At 36.6% G+C, this 17037-nt stretch overlaps 1 protein-coding gene across 1 annotated transcript in view; it reads right to left on the bottom strand.

Annotated features, from left to right (window-relative positions):
* Positions 1 to 5020: 5020 nt before the first annotated feature.
* The window catches only part of LOC138697060 (uncharacterized), a 45988-nt gene continuing 33971 nt past the window's right edge, over positions 5021 to 17037 (bottom strand). Inside the window, exons 7-9 of the mRNA XM_069822654.1 lie at positions 13749 to 14015; positions 11604 to 11932; positions 5021 to 8664 (exon numbers count right to left, since the gene is read on the bottom strand). Coding sequence (XP_069678755.1) covers positions 8353 to 8664; positions 11604 to 11932; positions 13749 to 14015 — 908 coding nt within the window. The 3' untranslated portion in view covers positions 5021 to 8352. The remainder of the gene's footprint in view (positions 8665 to 11603; positions 11933 to 13748; positions 14016 to 17037) is intronic.

The raw sequence follows: 17037 nt of genomic DNA, 5'->3' as shown, positions 1-17037 counted from the left end.
GTTATTTCATTTAGGTATTTTTATTCATTTCTGTAGTTCATCTACTAAATACGTAGCGATCGAAAATGACATCAGAAGACCAGAATAAGAGATACAATATACATTAAATGGAGCAAAACGGACTTAGTTCATTCGTTGTAGAAGAAGGAGAAGACGACAACGACGAAGATGAGAATGATGAGAATGACGACGACAACGTAGACTGCTATGATATGTTGGAAATTCAGCCGACATTTTATTTTTAAATGATGTCTTGTGTGGTGTTGAAACATTTTGCTAGAAAAGTTACTTTGAGCCATTATCCACGGCCATAAAAGGCGGCGATCGTAAAGGAAGTCCCTGTCCCTACTGGGTCTCGAAACATAACAGTTCAATCAGTTGTCTGCAAACGGGGCTCATGTTACTCCAACTTCGGTAAATGCCACTCCTTGAAAACCGAGAGACATGTGAGGCTCCCCGATGAAAACTTCCAAATAGCGGCCGGTAGGCGTGGCGAAACTTTCGGAGCACAAAAGCAGAACGGAACTTTTTAAGTTGCCGAATGAATGCCTACACATCGTGGGAGGTTGGAGGCAAAAGATACCGCCTAATGTACGAAAATGTTTCTCCCAAGGAGCTCAATACAGCCACATCCGTTTTTACGAGTACGTCAAGCAGTGCGAAGCATAAAAGAAATATGTTGGGGCGACAAACATGATTAACACTAAAATCTGCGAACAAGGAAACATTTTACCCCACAATCTCTGAACTGCTACTTTGTATCTTATCTCGTGGGCAATGTTTTTTTTTTTTTTTTTTTAAACAAAGAGTGTCAATTCATATTCACCGAAATGTTAATTGAGACTTCCACGGCTGTTCAGTTGTGGTTTAGCGTTTGAGTGTTTTCAGAAGTGTGTTAAAATACATCATGTAAGGTATACAAAGTGTAGAAACTACTTCCCATTTACAAATTCAGGAATGTTTGTTGATCGTCTTTGGAAAATTCGCATACTCTGCTAAGGCACACTTGAATTATGGGTTTTTGTACTACAATAGTACATTATGCAACGAGCCTATAATGGTAGTAATTAAGACGCGAGTATGTTTATGAAACGAGCGTAAATTGTGAGACCCGAAAGTATTGATTTTTTCCTAGAAACAAATGTCATTGACCTTGATAAAACCTAGAGAGTAAAATAAAGATTAATCTTGATATAACCTTGAAATTGATTTAGACATTGAAAAACGAGATGACAAATTGAATTTATTTGAATATTATTTACAATTAACGCTAATTATTATAGTAACAGAACATAACCTTCTGCGACAGTATTGGATTTCCAGCCTCCGTGACGTTTCGCTAGTTATCTTTCGATTGCATATCCGAGAATAATCGATACTACTTGGGCTTTCATGTTGCTACATTGGTGTTTTCTGATTGGTGGAACACCTGAACTTTAATGAACAGGTGTACTTTAATGAGGTCCATTAAAGGGCTGCTACCAGGTGTATAATTACTACATTTCGGCATAGTCGAACATAAACAAATTAAGGCAATAATGATCAAGGTCCGTTCAAAATCGAAAATGAGTTAACACTGCCATCTTACAGTTCGAAAGGAAATAGGAAATACAGACTAATCCCGAATGTGTATATAAGAACGCGTTGCTCCAATAGTTGCATGGTCTTGCAGTGTTCCCAGTTGCTGTACTTTTCTTCAAGGGCCACATAGAAGTTTTAGAGTTTAGACGCGGGTCAGAGGACAGAGATAATACGTTATAGGCCTACTCAAATTTTTGAGAAAAAAGTTTGTGTCTTAGATTGTTAATTCTGCAATGCTTGAGAAAAGTGACATAAGTCAGTTTCCACAAACATTTTTTATTAATTTATTGACAACTTACGGAACATCTGCTCGCTTTGGAAAAGAGACATAAGTATTTCTTCCATTACAATAATTCATACAGGAGAAAATCAAATCGACATAAACCAGTGTGAAGACAGTTTTTTTTCCTTCTCCTGTAAAATTAGCATTTTTTACTTGTGCCACTTTTCCCGAGCACTACAGAATTATACTATAGTACAGAAAATATTTTCATGTTGCTCAAGATTAGTCTGTATTAATAGTAACTTCGTATTTTGTGATAACTTTGTTAGCAAACATTTATATATCTATTTTATATATTAATTAAAGACAATCTTAAGACATGAACATTGTATTCACAGGAAATTTTTTTTCTAAGTTGGGGTGTGATAGTGAATAATCTTAAATCATCTTGAAAGTGACTGTTTGACAATCTATTTCTGTAACAATATTGTGTACTACTCAGCCTGCTGTATGTCAGAGAATTTTGATAAAAACTTTACAAGTTTCTGGGAAGTTGTAAAATTATCCACATATATTGCCCAATAACGCTAATATCGTTGAACGACTTTTAGATTCTTTTAAGTAATTATTATCATATCGTCGTTGTTCCTGCAATAACTCCAATGTGCAAAATATAAAATTGTTCAGTAGGAAGAAAAACACATTTATTCATTGTATGGTAGTCTAGTAGTACATAAGAGACTGTGAATTCTTAAATTTTCGAAAGATAGAAATATAATTACATATAGGAGATTTTATTATTTGTTGTGTCACTATTTAAGTTATTTAATAGAGGAAAAATCTTAAAATCGATCAATATATCATATAGGAGTTATTGCAGGAACAACGACGATATATGAATCGATTATTTGAAAACTACACATGTCCTTTCGAGGAAACTGCGAAAAAACTACGTAAAGATTAATTTTTTGGTCATACAGAATACATATGGTAACAATTATTGATATTAGAGGTGCTGTGGATTGAACTTCTGCGTAGCTCAGTGGTTGGAGCACTTGGTACGTAGAACCAAGAACCCGGGTTCGATTCCCGGCGCCAAAGCGAATTTTTCTCCTCTAATAATCATATTAAATGTAAACAATAAAATTGTAATATACATGGTAAAAGGGGCATAACTGCATTAATTTGAACTAGTAATAGATATCAATAAAACTAGTAGATAAGTTCCAATAACAGTTTCTCTATCTATAATGATTATGGAAAAAATCTAGTTTCTATTGACAGATTGGAAGTGGATACATTGCAACAGCGCATTGCTTGATTCCCCATAAATTAAAAGCATTTCTGATACTAGAGATGAACAAAACTAACTGTCGCTCTCGCTTGCTGTGTTCGCTGCCTTTCGAGTCTCGACTCGTCATTCTCGAAATACCATTTGGTCGGCGTGGAAAGATTTCGTAACTTTGAATACATACATCATTGAAATAAATAGCATTATAAATGTTTAAATGAGACAAAAAGACAAAACATAACAGTATCATAGATATCAAAATGTTCTGGTTCTATTATATGATATTACCTATGGTTTTAAAAAAATCTCAAATAAATTTGCATTTCTAAGAAACATAAAACATGGCATTAATATCTTTTTACTTGAGATTGCACACTTAATCTTAAACATATGAAAAGAAAATTCCTAGCCTTTTAATAAGGGCCTAGTAATTAAATAAAGATTGGGGAACGGATTATTATACACCGAAAGGTAGAGATGATGTTTCGAATAGGCTACTTGATTGTTTATACGTAACAGTTGCCAAAATAGATAAAAGTTCAGTCAGGTATAAACAACTGTGGCAATTGAAGGCTGCTTCGGGACTTCGGGAGATCAGTCTTCACGTCAAGGACGCGACGTAATACATTGTCGCGCGGGTTTTCGGCTTTGCGGGCGCTATTAGTCTCGTTTTCTCGATCGTTGTTCATCTCTACTAGATACCCACGATTAGTAAGCCTAAATTTTAGCATTGCCCTTAATTAACTTCACCTTTAAAATTCTACGAGCAGACTGGCATAAGACTTGCTACTGCTGAGGTATAATGTAAGAACGCAGATAAACGGTGTATACACTTGCCGAGCAACCTTTAAGTGCAGCGATGCTAGATTTTCCTGAAGGTTCCGTTACACTGTAAATGCGTTTTTAATCAGATAATTTTACGTTATTACACAAATGTAGCGTTTTTCGGAGAAAAGGCAAAGGAATATTTTTTTCGACTTCTTCGCTTTGATATCTTACCACTCATACGTCTCAATACCCAATAGTTTTACCATAAATGGGATTCGAACTTCAGACACAATTTTTTTCTGCTAAACCGTTATTCAGATACCAAAATGACATTTGAATTTTTGATTACTTACAACTTAAAAGATTCTGTTCTTAAAATTAGTGCAGTATACCCCTTTCACTCTGTATAGACCTGAACTTGCTTGGCACAATCACATAATCTATAATATACGAGTACAAAAAGGATAAATAATAGAATAATGCACTTCGGACAAACGGGATATCGAAATATATCAATATAGAAAACAACAACCTAATTCTTGTGCGAATTCCTAGTAATGCGATTGAGCATTTTAGTTAAAAAAATACGTAAAAGGGATGCGTGTTTACTTTGCAATTCGTCTTCCTTCCGTACCTCATCAACTTTGCAATCAATAGTTGGCCTACTTTATTTTGATTTCAAATGTTGTTCGATGGACCTCATCTCTGAAATATGGTAATGACTGATATGAAACTTAATTATGAAGATGAAGACGAAATTCTAGAGCATGGGTGTTCAAACGCCTATAGAACAAGGAGATATTGCACATCAAGCATCCTCTGCTGAGGTCAATAACTTTCCATACAAAATAGGAAAAACGATCTTAAAGAATATGCGCTGCGGGTTGCTTTCGCCAGGGGTTACTTCGTACGAGATACAATAAAATTAGACATCTATGTTCTAGAATATCAACGTTCATATTGACGTACAGATTCATTGTAGTTCGTACCAACATTTGAAACGTTGAGCACTACACACACATCTGTGCTCTTTACATGCTTAAAACTGTTACTTATCCAGCTCTTTCTCAACTCTGTAGAACTGTTCATCTGATATTCCGCGTAAATGCAGATAAATTATTAAGAACAGGACTAAAATATGAAAAAATTAAAGAGAGAAATTTTGAATATATGTAATTTATTTCACAGAAGTACAAAAATAAAGTACAGTTTTCTGCTTTATAAATTTGTGAAAAAAAAACTGCAGTGTAAATCACCCAACTGAAAAGAGAGAGAGAAAAAAACATTTGATTAGGATTATTGTTCATCTACTCATGTCAGTATTTTTTGATGATGACAAACTTTGCTTTAATAATGCGATAGTCCATGACAATAAAATATACTCTATGACTTCTACTTTTCCCCCTCAATATCAGTCCTGCCCTTAAGCCTATCAATTGGAATTTGGTGTTGGGTTCTCACATATTCCCTCCGTACCCGCTTTCTCGTGCTATCGAATCCACTCTGAATTTACTATTTAAATAACTCTCAATTATTCTTTATATAGGCCTATGTATATCTGGAGCTATTTAAAAATAAGCATTCTGCGAATTTCAGTAATACATTTATCTTCGAGAGCATATAATATATGGATTTTTATTTAAAATATATTTACACTACTTACATACTTACTTACAAATGGCTTTTAAGGAACCCGCAGTTTCATTGCCGCCCTCACATAAGCCTACCATCGGTTCCTATCATGTGCAAGATTAATCCAGTCCCTACCATCATATCCCACCTCCCACAAATCCATTTTAATATTATTCTCCCATCTACGTCTCGGCCTCCCCAAAGATCTTTTTCTATCCCGTCTCCCAACGAACACTTTATATGCCTGGTCTCAACAATTTGGGCTTAACCTAAACGCATGTAAATCACAGGCTATTCTGTTCGCGAACCGTAGATTAATTCCTGAAGTCAACGACCTGAATATCCCACCTGTGAAACTGAATAAAACAATCATCCCGTTTAGCTCTACCGTAAAAAATCTCGGAGTGCATTTCGAATCTAATCTTAGTTGGGATACGCATGTTAAATATACATGTAAGAAGGCATTCTCTATTCTCCATTCACTAAAAAGATTGTATCATTATCCATCTAAATTAAAACAGACGCTGGTACAGACACTCATTCTACCTCACTTCGATTATTGCGACGTTTTGTTCAGTGATCTCAGGATTGATTCCGCCCAGAAACTACGGCGTGTTCATAACGCGTGCGTCCGCTTCATTTGTAATGTTCGATACTATGATCATATCTCACCTTCTTTCGAGAAGTTATCATGGCTTAGGTTACATGAGAGGAGAAATCTGCACTCACTTTCTCTCCTATATCGAATTATGCACACTTCATCCCCCTATTATTTATTCGCTCGTTTTCATACTCTCTCTCGCTACCATAATATTAATACTCGATCACAACGCGATACCACGCTAGAAATTCCACTTCACAAATCATCTCTGTATTCCTCATCTTTCACTGTTGCTACCTCTCGTCACTGGAACTCTCTGCCGCCTGAAGTCAAGGGCTGCCGAACATTGAAATCTTTCAAATCCAAGTTAGAAAATTATCTTATGACGAGTTGCCAAACTAACCTACTATTATGACAAGTGTTGTATTGCATGTTTCCACTTATTCACATTTTTTTTATGTTCTAGTGATATTTAACTTATTTTATATTTTTGTTTTCATATTTTCCGATAATGGTATATCTCTAATGTGATAAGTTGAGCTATATATAATCATAATTTTCCTTACTGTGTATATTTAAAAATATTGTATTCATTGTGTGCTTTGAACTGCACTATTTTATTACTACTATTAGTATTATTATTACTATTAGGCCTGTTATTATTATTTTATTATTATTATCTATTATTATTATCATTATTATTATCATTACTATTCTTATTCTTATTCTTATTATTATTATTATTATTATTATTATTATTATTATTATCAATAATTGTCTTATTTTTTATACTTTGTAGGCCTCATTTATTTTTGACCTGCTGTTGACATTTTATTATGCTTTTTTCTTTCCTTCTCTATGTTATATATTATGTCTGATTTCTTCTTACTTGTTGTTTACATTTTATTATTATTATCTTATTCAGTTTTGTGTGTACTTTGTAAATTTGTAGTGTTTCTGTAACGCAGTTTTTACTCCTGGTTGAGTGTTAGAGAAGGCCGTATGGCCTTAACTCTGCCAGGTTAAATAAATCATTATTATTATTATTATTATTATTATTATTATTATTATTATTATTATTATTATATGCATTTCTGGATTCGCCCATACGTGCTACATGCCCTGCCCATCGCAAACGCCTGGATTTGATGTTCCTAATTACGTCAGGTGAAGAAAACAATGCGTGCAGTTCTGCCTTGCGTAAATTTCTCCATTCTCCTGTAACTTCATCCCTCTTAGTCCCAAATATTTTTCTAAGCACTTTTTCTCAAACACCCTTAACCTATGTTCCTCTCACAAAGTGAGAGTCCAAGTTTCACAAACATAAATAACAACCGGTAATATGACTGTTTTATAAATTCTAACTTTCAGATTTTTTGACAGCAGATTAGATGATAAAAGCTTCTCAACCGAATAATAACACGCATTTCCCATATTTATTTTCCGTTTAATTTCCTCCCGAATGTCATTTATATTTGTTATTGGTGTTCCAAGATATTTGAATTTTTCCACCTCTTCGAAAGATAAATCTCCAATTTTTATATTTCCGTTTCGTAGAATAGTCTGGTCACGAGACATAATCATATACTTCGTCTTTTCGAGATTTACTTCCAAACCTATCGGTTTACTTGCTTCAAGTAAAATTCGCGTGTTTTCCGTAATCGTTTGTGAATTTTCTCCTAACATATTCAAGTCATCCGCATACACAAAAAGCTGATGTAACCCGTTCAATTCCAAAACCTGTCTTTTATCCTAAACTTTCCTAATAGCATAGGCCTATTCTAGAGCAAAGTTAAAAAGTAAAAGTGATAGTGCATCTCCTTGCTTTAGCCCACAGTGAATTGGAAAAGCATCAGATAGAAATTGGCCTATACGGACTCTGCTGTAAGTTTCACTGAGACACATTTTAATTAATCGAACTAATTTCTTGGGAATACCAAATTCAATAAGGATATTATATAAAACGTCTCTCTTAACCGAGTCATATGCCTTTTTGAAATATTTTTCAATAAATATATAAAAATCTTAATTCAAACAACAATGCTCTGTTAGCAGCGTGATTCATAATAGCCTAAGTAAATTACAACAGGTTTCTTGTGGTAGGGTGCCAATTTTTTTGTTTATCACCGAGGATCAGTATACAGTATATTATATTACTATATCACAGCATAATTTTGAACTAGAAAACTTTCTAATGCTATAGTGTTCAGATATGGAATAATATTAAATTGTTGCAGGTACAGATTTTTAATGTGATCACATATTTGCTGTAAATTTACCAACTAAGTTCTTGAACACTCCTTTCTCCTCGAATATGGGGAGCATTCTTTGTAGTGCTTTTTTGAAGAATTCTCCTTTGAAGTCGTCAGGTATCTGTGGTTTGCCCGATTCTATGAGTGCGTCCAAATCGACACCCTTATCCGCAAGAACTACGGGAAGAATGCAGCAAGCCCCGTAAAGTCCGAATAGTGCCTTGCTGTTGTATTCTTTCCACAGTTCTTGCAGAGTTATCTTCTTGTGGGACAGCCCCAATGCAGACAGGGTGTCGCAGAGTGTGCTGTGATATTCCTGGAATAAAGCAACATTAATTAACAGAGACCGGAATTTTGGCAGAATGCCTTTTTAAATGTGTTAAATATCTTCATTTTGAAACTAAATCGGTACGAATTATACCTTTATGATTGAAACGTCACAGTTTTATGTTGGCCTTTTCTGCCTTTTTTAATATAAATGCCTAATTTACAAAATAAATGCTTTTTTGCCTTTATTTGATTATCTCTCTATTATTTACTAATTTATTATTAAAAATTGCCTACAGGTATATTTCAATTTATTTCTATAACCGCTACAATGAAAGTCACTTTACCGAATGTATAATATTGTCTTTCAGTCAGTTCATATTCTCTTTGCAACAATGAGTGCTGCTGTGCAAAAATGTATAACAGCAAGCGTTTTAATTGTCGCTTGTGTTTATTTGACAAGGCAACAATGAGTGCGGGTCTAACGTTATTTTTAACGGTTATTTTTCTTGTAGTTTTCATTGCGACGTTGTTGTAGCTAGCTAAATATTTCATATCGCAACATAATTCACTGGTCAACAATGAAAATGTTTCGGGATCAAACATAGCTAATTCTTATGTATTTCCATCTGCCGAATTAAAAAATCACCATAAAAATGACAGATTAGCTCTTGCTTTGGAGATAAAATGACATTTCAGTTTTTAGAGTCAACATTTTCAGTTTGGGGGAAATTTGGGGGAAATTTTGTTTTGCGAGTTGGCACACCTGTCATATAACAAAACACAAATGTTCTTCAGCTGTTCATAAGTTATAAACATGGATATTGTTGCTGTGACTGTGAATTTCATATTGTTTCTGCTGTAATTAATGCAGAATTTCTAGTTTGGAAGTGTTTTTAAAGTGTAAAATTTGTAAAAATGCTAAGAAAATTGTATGTTTTAAGTAGAAAATGAAGACATTGTGGAACAAGAAGAAGAACCCAACAAGCCTTCCACATCCCATGACCCTGATTTTGAGGAAAAAAGATGATAAACCGCACAGACTGAGTCAAGCGGAATTGAGTGATCTCATTAGAGACCTTGACCTGTCAAAGGAGAAGGCAGAAATTCTAGGGTCTAGACTACAGCAATGGAATCTTCTCGAACGTGATGTCGGGGTGTCATAGTACAGACAACGTCACAGGGATCTGCTTCCCTTTTTTTTTTTTTTTTTTTTTTTTTTTTAGAAGAAAAACAATCTTGTTTGCTGCGACATTAATGGCTTGATGAAATGTTTGAATTTGAACCATGATCCAACTGAATGGAGTCTATTCATAGACTCCTCCAAGCTTAGTTTGAAAGCTGTATCACTTCACAATGGCAACCGTCTTCCTTCTATTCCTGTTGGTCATGGAGTTCACATGAAGGTGATTTATGCAAAAATGACAGCCCTCTTTTACTCAATCAAATATCATGAATACAAGTGGAAAATCTGTGGTGATCTAAAAGTCATTGCTGTACTCTTAGGAATGCAACTGAGGTACACAAAATATTGCTCCTTTTTATGTATGTGGGACAGCAGGGATAGGAAATCACATTATATTCAAGCAGACTGGCCTGCAAGAAATCATAACCCTAGCGAGAAAAATGTTGTTGCCGAGCCTCTAGTGGACCCAAAAGATGTTCTTCTTCCACCCTTGCATATTAAGCTGGGTTTGATAAAATATTTTGTCACAGGTATGAACCAAGAAGTTCAGGACTTTAAGTACGTAAGAGAGAAATTTCCGAAATTAAGTGATGCCAAAGTTACGGAAGGTGTTTTTGTCGGGTCACACATTCGAGAATTTGTAAAGGATCCTGCATTTGACCAAGTTTTGGAGGGGAAAGGAAAGGAAGTTTGGGAAGCCTTCAAGGGAGTTATTCATGCATTTTTAGGCAACAAAAGAGATGATAATTACACTCAGTTGGTGACAGTGCTCCTGCAAAAATACCATCAACTCGGATGCAACATGTCCATTTTCTCCACTCCCACCTAGACTTTTTCCCTCCTAGTTGTGGAGCTTTCAGTGATAAACACGGTGGAAGGTTCCATCACGATATTTCTGTTATGGAACAAAGATATCAGGGCCGTTGGAATGAAACAATGCTTGCGGATTACTGCTGGTCTTTGCGTAGGGATGCTCCGGAACTCACAAGAGGCAAGCTAAAAGACGACGATCTCATGAAGCCATACATGATTCTCTTCAGACCCAACCATCTGCCAGATATTCTTCCATAAATTTAGAACTCATAGAATGTAACTGCCATTAAAAAAAATTAAATGCACCTTCAATATTGTTGGCATATGTACAGTAATTAAAATGTATCGTTTTCTCTTAATCCGTTAAACTGAAATACTTCCACCTATCTTGTACTACAGAAACTAGAGCTAATAAAAATTTTTCATTGTCATATTCGTTTTTCTCAAACCAAAATTAGTAACAATTGACTCATGAAGTGCAGGAAACATTCAAAAAATTGTTTTTGTTGCCCACTGTTATCAGTACAACCAAACACAAAAATGCACTTTCCAAGTTTACTGGAAAGAAGATTTCTTTGGTTCCAACAGTAATTGCAACATCGAGTCGAAAATCTTAATTTGCATGCGACTTATGTAAAGCTTTTCTTGCTGTCGAAATCCCTTTGTGGAAAGTGCAAGGTTGTGGGTCTAGTGCAAGGTTTTTGTAATTGCCTTTTATTGCGTATTTTAGCTATTTATAATGCCTTTTTATCTGCCTATTTTAATGATTCATAATGTCTAAACTTCCGGTCTCTGTTAATTGTGGCTATATACATTAATATTTAAAAAATATGATGCATTACAAAAGTGCAAAAGATACGCACTTATAAACATCATGAAAATACATTTACTGAACTTAAAAATTGATAATTTAATATTGTAAATAATTTTTCATCGTAATTGGAAAAGATATGAAAATGCATGAGCCCAGAGTCCTAGTTATGACTAACCTCCATGAGGCACTCCGTGTGTTTCACTCGCACATCCTCGTTCGGACTAGTGTTGAAGAAGTACTGGAGATCGATGGCTGGAGACGTGAAATGAGGTAACTGGAAGTCAACAAACCGAAGTGCTTCAACTTGATTTTCGGAATACCGAAAGAGCAGGTTGTTGACCCAGAGATCTCCGTGGGTGAGTACGTTGAAAGCGCTGTCGTCTCTCAAAGTGATCTCCTCGATGCGATCCAGCAGTACGTCGATTAGAGCCACTAGCTTCGCTGCGTAGCGCTCTGCATATCCCGGCCATGTCTGCACAATTGCTGCTACTGACCACATCGAACCTGTTACAAGGATAAAAGATGAACGTCCGATTAGCCTATTGCGTGGGCAAGACATTTGTAACCTTAGAAAAGAAGAGGGAAGAGGAAACAGGTACCGTTTTGAAGAATACCATCTTTTCAGATAACCTTTGTTGACAAAGTTGCGTTGAACAAGTGGATCATCTCCGAGCATTTGCTTGATGAAACAGGATTTATGATCGCCATTCAATATCAGGATGCTGTTCGCATTAGTCAATGTTGCAGTATTTCACTTTGCAAAGATGGTTCTATTCTACCATTAGTTTTCATTAGATTTTTAAATACTATTTTTAAACTGATATGGAACAGAAATACGTGATATTAGCATATGAAGTTTGACCTTATATGCATTCCATGTGTGCTCCACGTGTGACACTGCAGATGTCCACACGGTTATCCCATTCTCGCCAAACTCAAGCATGTCTTGTGTGACGTTCCTGATGGCGGTGTTAATACTCCTTCTAAATTCCAACAACATCGTTGGAAGTGAAGGGATCTAAAGATTGTCCTTGACGAAAACCTACAGGAAGAAATCACACACTGTGAGATCGGTGAACGGGGCGGCCACGTGGCCAGTGTTAATGCGCTTTCTCGAGTTCGGGAACGTCATGAAAGTGGAGGGCCGTAGACATTGTCATTGACGAAACTCGACAGGAAGAAATCACATACTGTCAGATCCAGTGAACGGAGTATCTATGTGCAGGTGGTAATGTCTGTTGTCGACTAGCCCTGCGCACTGATTTTTGAGAACTCCGAATGAAACTTTCACTCTATCTACCGTCTCTTCAATAAAATTTTGACCTCCCTGCGCATTCTTTTCCTTGATGACAGGTGCATAGTCTATCTCGAAACTGTTCGCAGCATCTTCGGATTGACGCGGGAGGACCACGACGTTCAAATTGTTCTTGGAACACGTAGCGAACCGCAACAGCGCTATATCGTGCATATTCGAGTACACAGTAGCTGCAGTTTGTCGGTAGGGCAGTCATTTTTTCCAAGAATAATGTAGTTTACACGTTTCCCGCTAAATAACGAATGAAATTCAGATGGTAGCACGAAACTTGAAATATCTTTCTTTGAAACTGTGGTAATATCACGTATATCTAATCAGTATTAGTCTTTTGTGCCATGTCACATCGCAAACTGAAGACCTGCGGCCTTTTTTTTTTTTTCTTGGAAACCACAGTCTTGGCATATCTTATGTCGACATGCTCCAACCGTAGTCAAGGTACGTCGTTAAGTCGACTAACAGCTGTTCGACAGCGACATCTAGAGACCTTGGTCGAGGTTAATGCCGAAATTGAAACGAGGATTCTAATGATTTTCTGTACCAACAAGATGGAACACTTCCCCACTATCACTATGAACTTCGTGACTATCTCAAACGCGCGTTTCCAGAACGTTGGATGGGACGAGTGAGTAACATTGATAATGTTTTCATCAAATGGCTTCGTGATCCCCTGATTTAACCATATGCGATTTTCTCCTGTGGGGTTTATAAAGGGCATTTACCACGAGACCTACAGGAATTCAGAATGAGAATTAAAGAAACCGCAATCACGGTGACGCCTGACTTGTTATCCAGAGTCTGGCAGGAGTTGGATTATCACGTCGATAATTATACCGTCTCACACACGGTGCTCACATCGAATCACTCTAATGAAATAAAACCTGGATACCTTGTGCATCATATGAACCGGCAAACGTTGCCTAAGGTAAGATAATAGTGTTTGAATAAAAGTATTATTAAAGTGGGACTTACTGTAGTTTAGGAACAAGGTGTATTACTCGCACTCACCAGAAATAAATTTTTGTAGCCCTTCCCGCGTATTTGGATCAGCGTAGAAGTTCTTGTCGAACTCTGTCATCGCCTCAGGGGTCCTTTCGTGCAGAGCCATCGAAGCGGCGTGAAATCTGGCGAGGGTGCGCATGACTAACATACAGTGGGAGAGGTCCAGTCCGCGACGTCGCTCTGCCATCTTGAAGCCCTGAGCGCACAGATCCTCCATCACTATGGTTCCAGGACAGGAGTACACGTAGTCCGCCGCGAACTTCTCCGTGACACCTGTAACGGAAATGAGGCTTGCAAAGTTAAACGATATAAGCACCAATCTTATGTAGATGGTCAAGACACTCGCGATATACAGTACGGGAACAACGTTTCTGTGGAGGGGGTTGGAGTAGAAGGGAAGGTCGGGCGTGTGTCTACCGAGTTCAAGCCAAAGACTAACCCATTCCCCTATAATTCGTAAGTAGACTCATCCGAGCTCGTGCGCAGCTCTGTAGGAAGAGTGGGGGAGTGTCTGGACATAATGCGTGCACTGTACACCTGACTAGCTAGCTTCACGAGGGCTGAACCGGGGATGAGTCAGTACACTTAGGCACGCTTTGGCCCATTGTGCACCCTATATATGCGGTGATTTTCCAAGTTCGACATGTTACCCATGTGGCATTCGCGAATTCGATACGGCTATAACGGCTGGGGGGATCATCGTGCAAACCACACGATACTTCCATTCTGGTTGGATGATCGTCCACCTGTGCTTCTGCATGTGGGCGTGAGGCCACCAGCCGGCTGGCCGGTCTAGGCCCTTCACGGGCTGCAGCGCCACGGATTATTATAATTTTATTATTATTATTATTATTATTATTATTATTATTATTATTAATGCCAGCGAAGTAAGTCCGGAGTCCAGGGCCGAAAGTTACCCAGCATTTGCTCTTAATGGGTTGAGGGAAAACCCCGGAAAAAATCTCAACCAGGTAATTTGTACCCAACCAGAATTTCAACCCATTCCCGCTCGTTTCACGGTCAGGCATGAACTTTTAATATGTTTTACAGGTATTTTAACAATGCAATACTTTTATTATGTTTCGAATTTGTAGTTTATGTTCTTGAACTACTATTCAAATATAGATATGTGAACTTATTTATTATGCTTTCAAATACGAAAGCAATTTTTCGTTTTTTTTATCTCATAAAAGGTAGGTATTTCTTTTAAAATACTAGAAAGTAATATATGTCTTCAATTCAAATGGTATGATTTAAATAAGTGCACGTAATGAATTAACACAAATTCACATGCCATAATCACATAAAATATAATGTTTTGCTACCGGTACAGAAATTGTTATTAAAATAGTACTTACTTACTTACTTACTGGCTTTTAAGGAACCCGGAGGTTCATTGCCGCCCTCACATAAGCCCGCCATTGGTCCCTATCCTGAGCAAGATTAATCCATTCTCTATCATCATATCCTACCTCCCTCAAATCAATTTGAATATTATTTTCCCATCTACGTCTCGGCCTCCCTAAAGATCTTTTTCCCTCCGGCCTCCCAACTAACACTCTATATGCATTTCTGGATTCGCCCATACGTGCTACATGTCCTGCCCATCTCAAACATCTGGATTTAATGTTCCTAATTATGTCAGGTGAAGAATACAATGCGTGCAGTTCTGTGTTGTGTAACTTTCTCCGTTCTCCTGTAACTTTATCTCTCTTAGCCCCAAATATTTTCCTAAGCACCTTATTCTCAAACACCCTTAACCTATATTCCTTTCTCAAAGTGAGAGTCCAAGTTTCACAACCATAAAGAACAACCAGTAATATGACTGTTTTATAAATTCTAACTTTCAGATTTTTTGATAGCAGACTGGATGATAAAAGCTTTTCGACCGAATAATAACAGGCATTTCCCATATTTATTCTGTGTTTAATTTCCTCCCGAGTATCATTTATATTTGTTACTGTTGCTCCAAGATATTTGAACTTCTCCACCTCTTCAAAAGATAAAGATATTAAAATAGTAGCATAAGTAATTAAGGATATTTGGTTTGTAATGATTTTAAATTAGTTGCTTTCTCGTTAAGTAGACTAATAAAAATTATTATGAAATCAAGCCGCTGAAGGAAAAGGTGTAAAAGTGTAGGCCTATGTCTTAGTGTATATTCGCCCGCGCATAAGAAAATGGTGTTTTGACGGCTAATACTATAAGAAAAAACGATTCCGAATTATTCTGTTGCCCAGTCTATCTTTTTAAATTATTGAGGGCAAAAAAGATTTTCTTAGCGCACATTTTTCGGTTTTGTCGATTTGGAATTAAAATTTTCATAAATAAATAATTATAGACCTAATATGTTTCATTTTCTCTCTTCCTTTATAACTTTCAACTAATAATTAATTTGTTAAATATAAATAAAATCTTCATTTTGGTATTCTAAATGTGATTCGTATGAATATAACATTTAAACTTTAAACGTGTATACTGGGTGGATCGTGGGAAATAATACAAAAGAAGATAGTTTCAGAACATGTGTATAACTACCCAAATTTTATTTCTGGTTGTCAGATGTACACAAATTTCCATTAGGCTACTGATACATCCCAATTTCTTCAATATAACATCATACAAATAGCCTCTATCGGTATTGATGCATTCCTGCAATCGCTAACGGAAGCTCCTCATGACACGGTGAATATTTTCATTCGGAATAGCCTGAATTTATTCTTAGATTGCCGTTTTCTAGTCCCCAATAGTATGTAGTTGCCTACAGAAAACTTTCTCCATGAGGTAGTCTCAAAGAAATAAGTGGGGGCTGTCAAATCCGGAGACCTGAGCGGCTGTGGGATATCTCCAAATCCTGAGATCAGTCGGTTTGGAAAGAACTGCCGCAGCTTAGTCATCGTAGTGTGGATTGTGTGGGCTGTAGTCCCATCTTGTTACAAAAAATGTCATGTTCTTTTGATTAGTTCTTAAGGAGTTTTCGATGGCGTTAGTTATACCGTTCAGCATTGACAGTATTGTTTTTGATCGTATTCAGAAAAATACGGCCCCACAATGCCTATGAAAGCTCCAATAGTACACCTGACGAATGCTTGCATATGCAGAAGTTTTTTATGAATAAATTGCGGGTTTCTATCTGTAGTAACGAAGATTTTCCTTAGACATATTAACAAACCAGTTAACATGGAAGTTTTCTTCGTTCGACGTCGCCAAAGCAGACAGAATTTATCATCCTGCTGCAATATCCCAAGAAATGTTATGCAAAATTGTAGTCTACTCTGTTTATGTATAGGTCTTA

Source organism: Periplaneta americana, chromosome 3 (genome assembly GCF_040183065.1).
Source record: "Periplaneta americana isolate PAMFEO1 chromosome 3, P.americana_PAMFEO1_priV1, whole genome shotgun sequence".
NCBI lineage: Eukaryota > Metazoa > Arthropoda > Insecta > Blattodea > Blattidae > Periplaneta > Periplaneta americana.
This window is presented reverse-complemented; position numbering and strand designations above follow the sequence as displayed.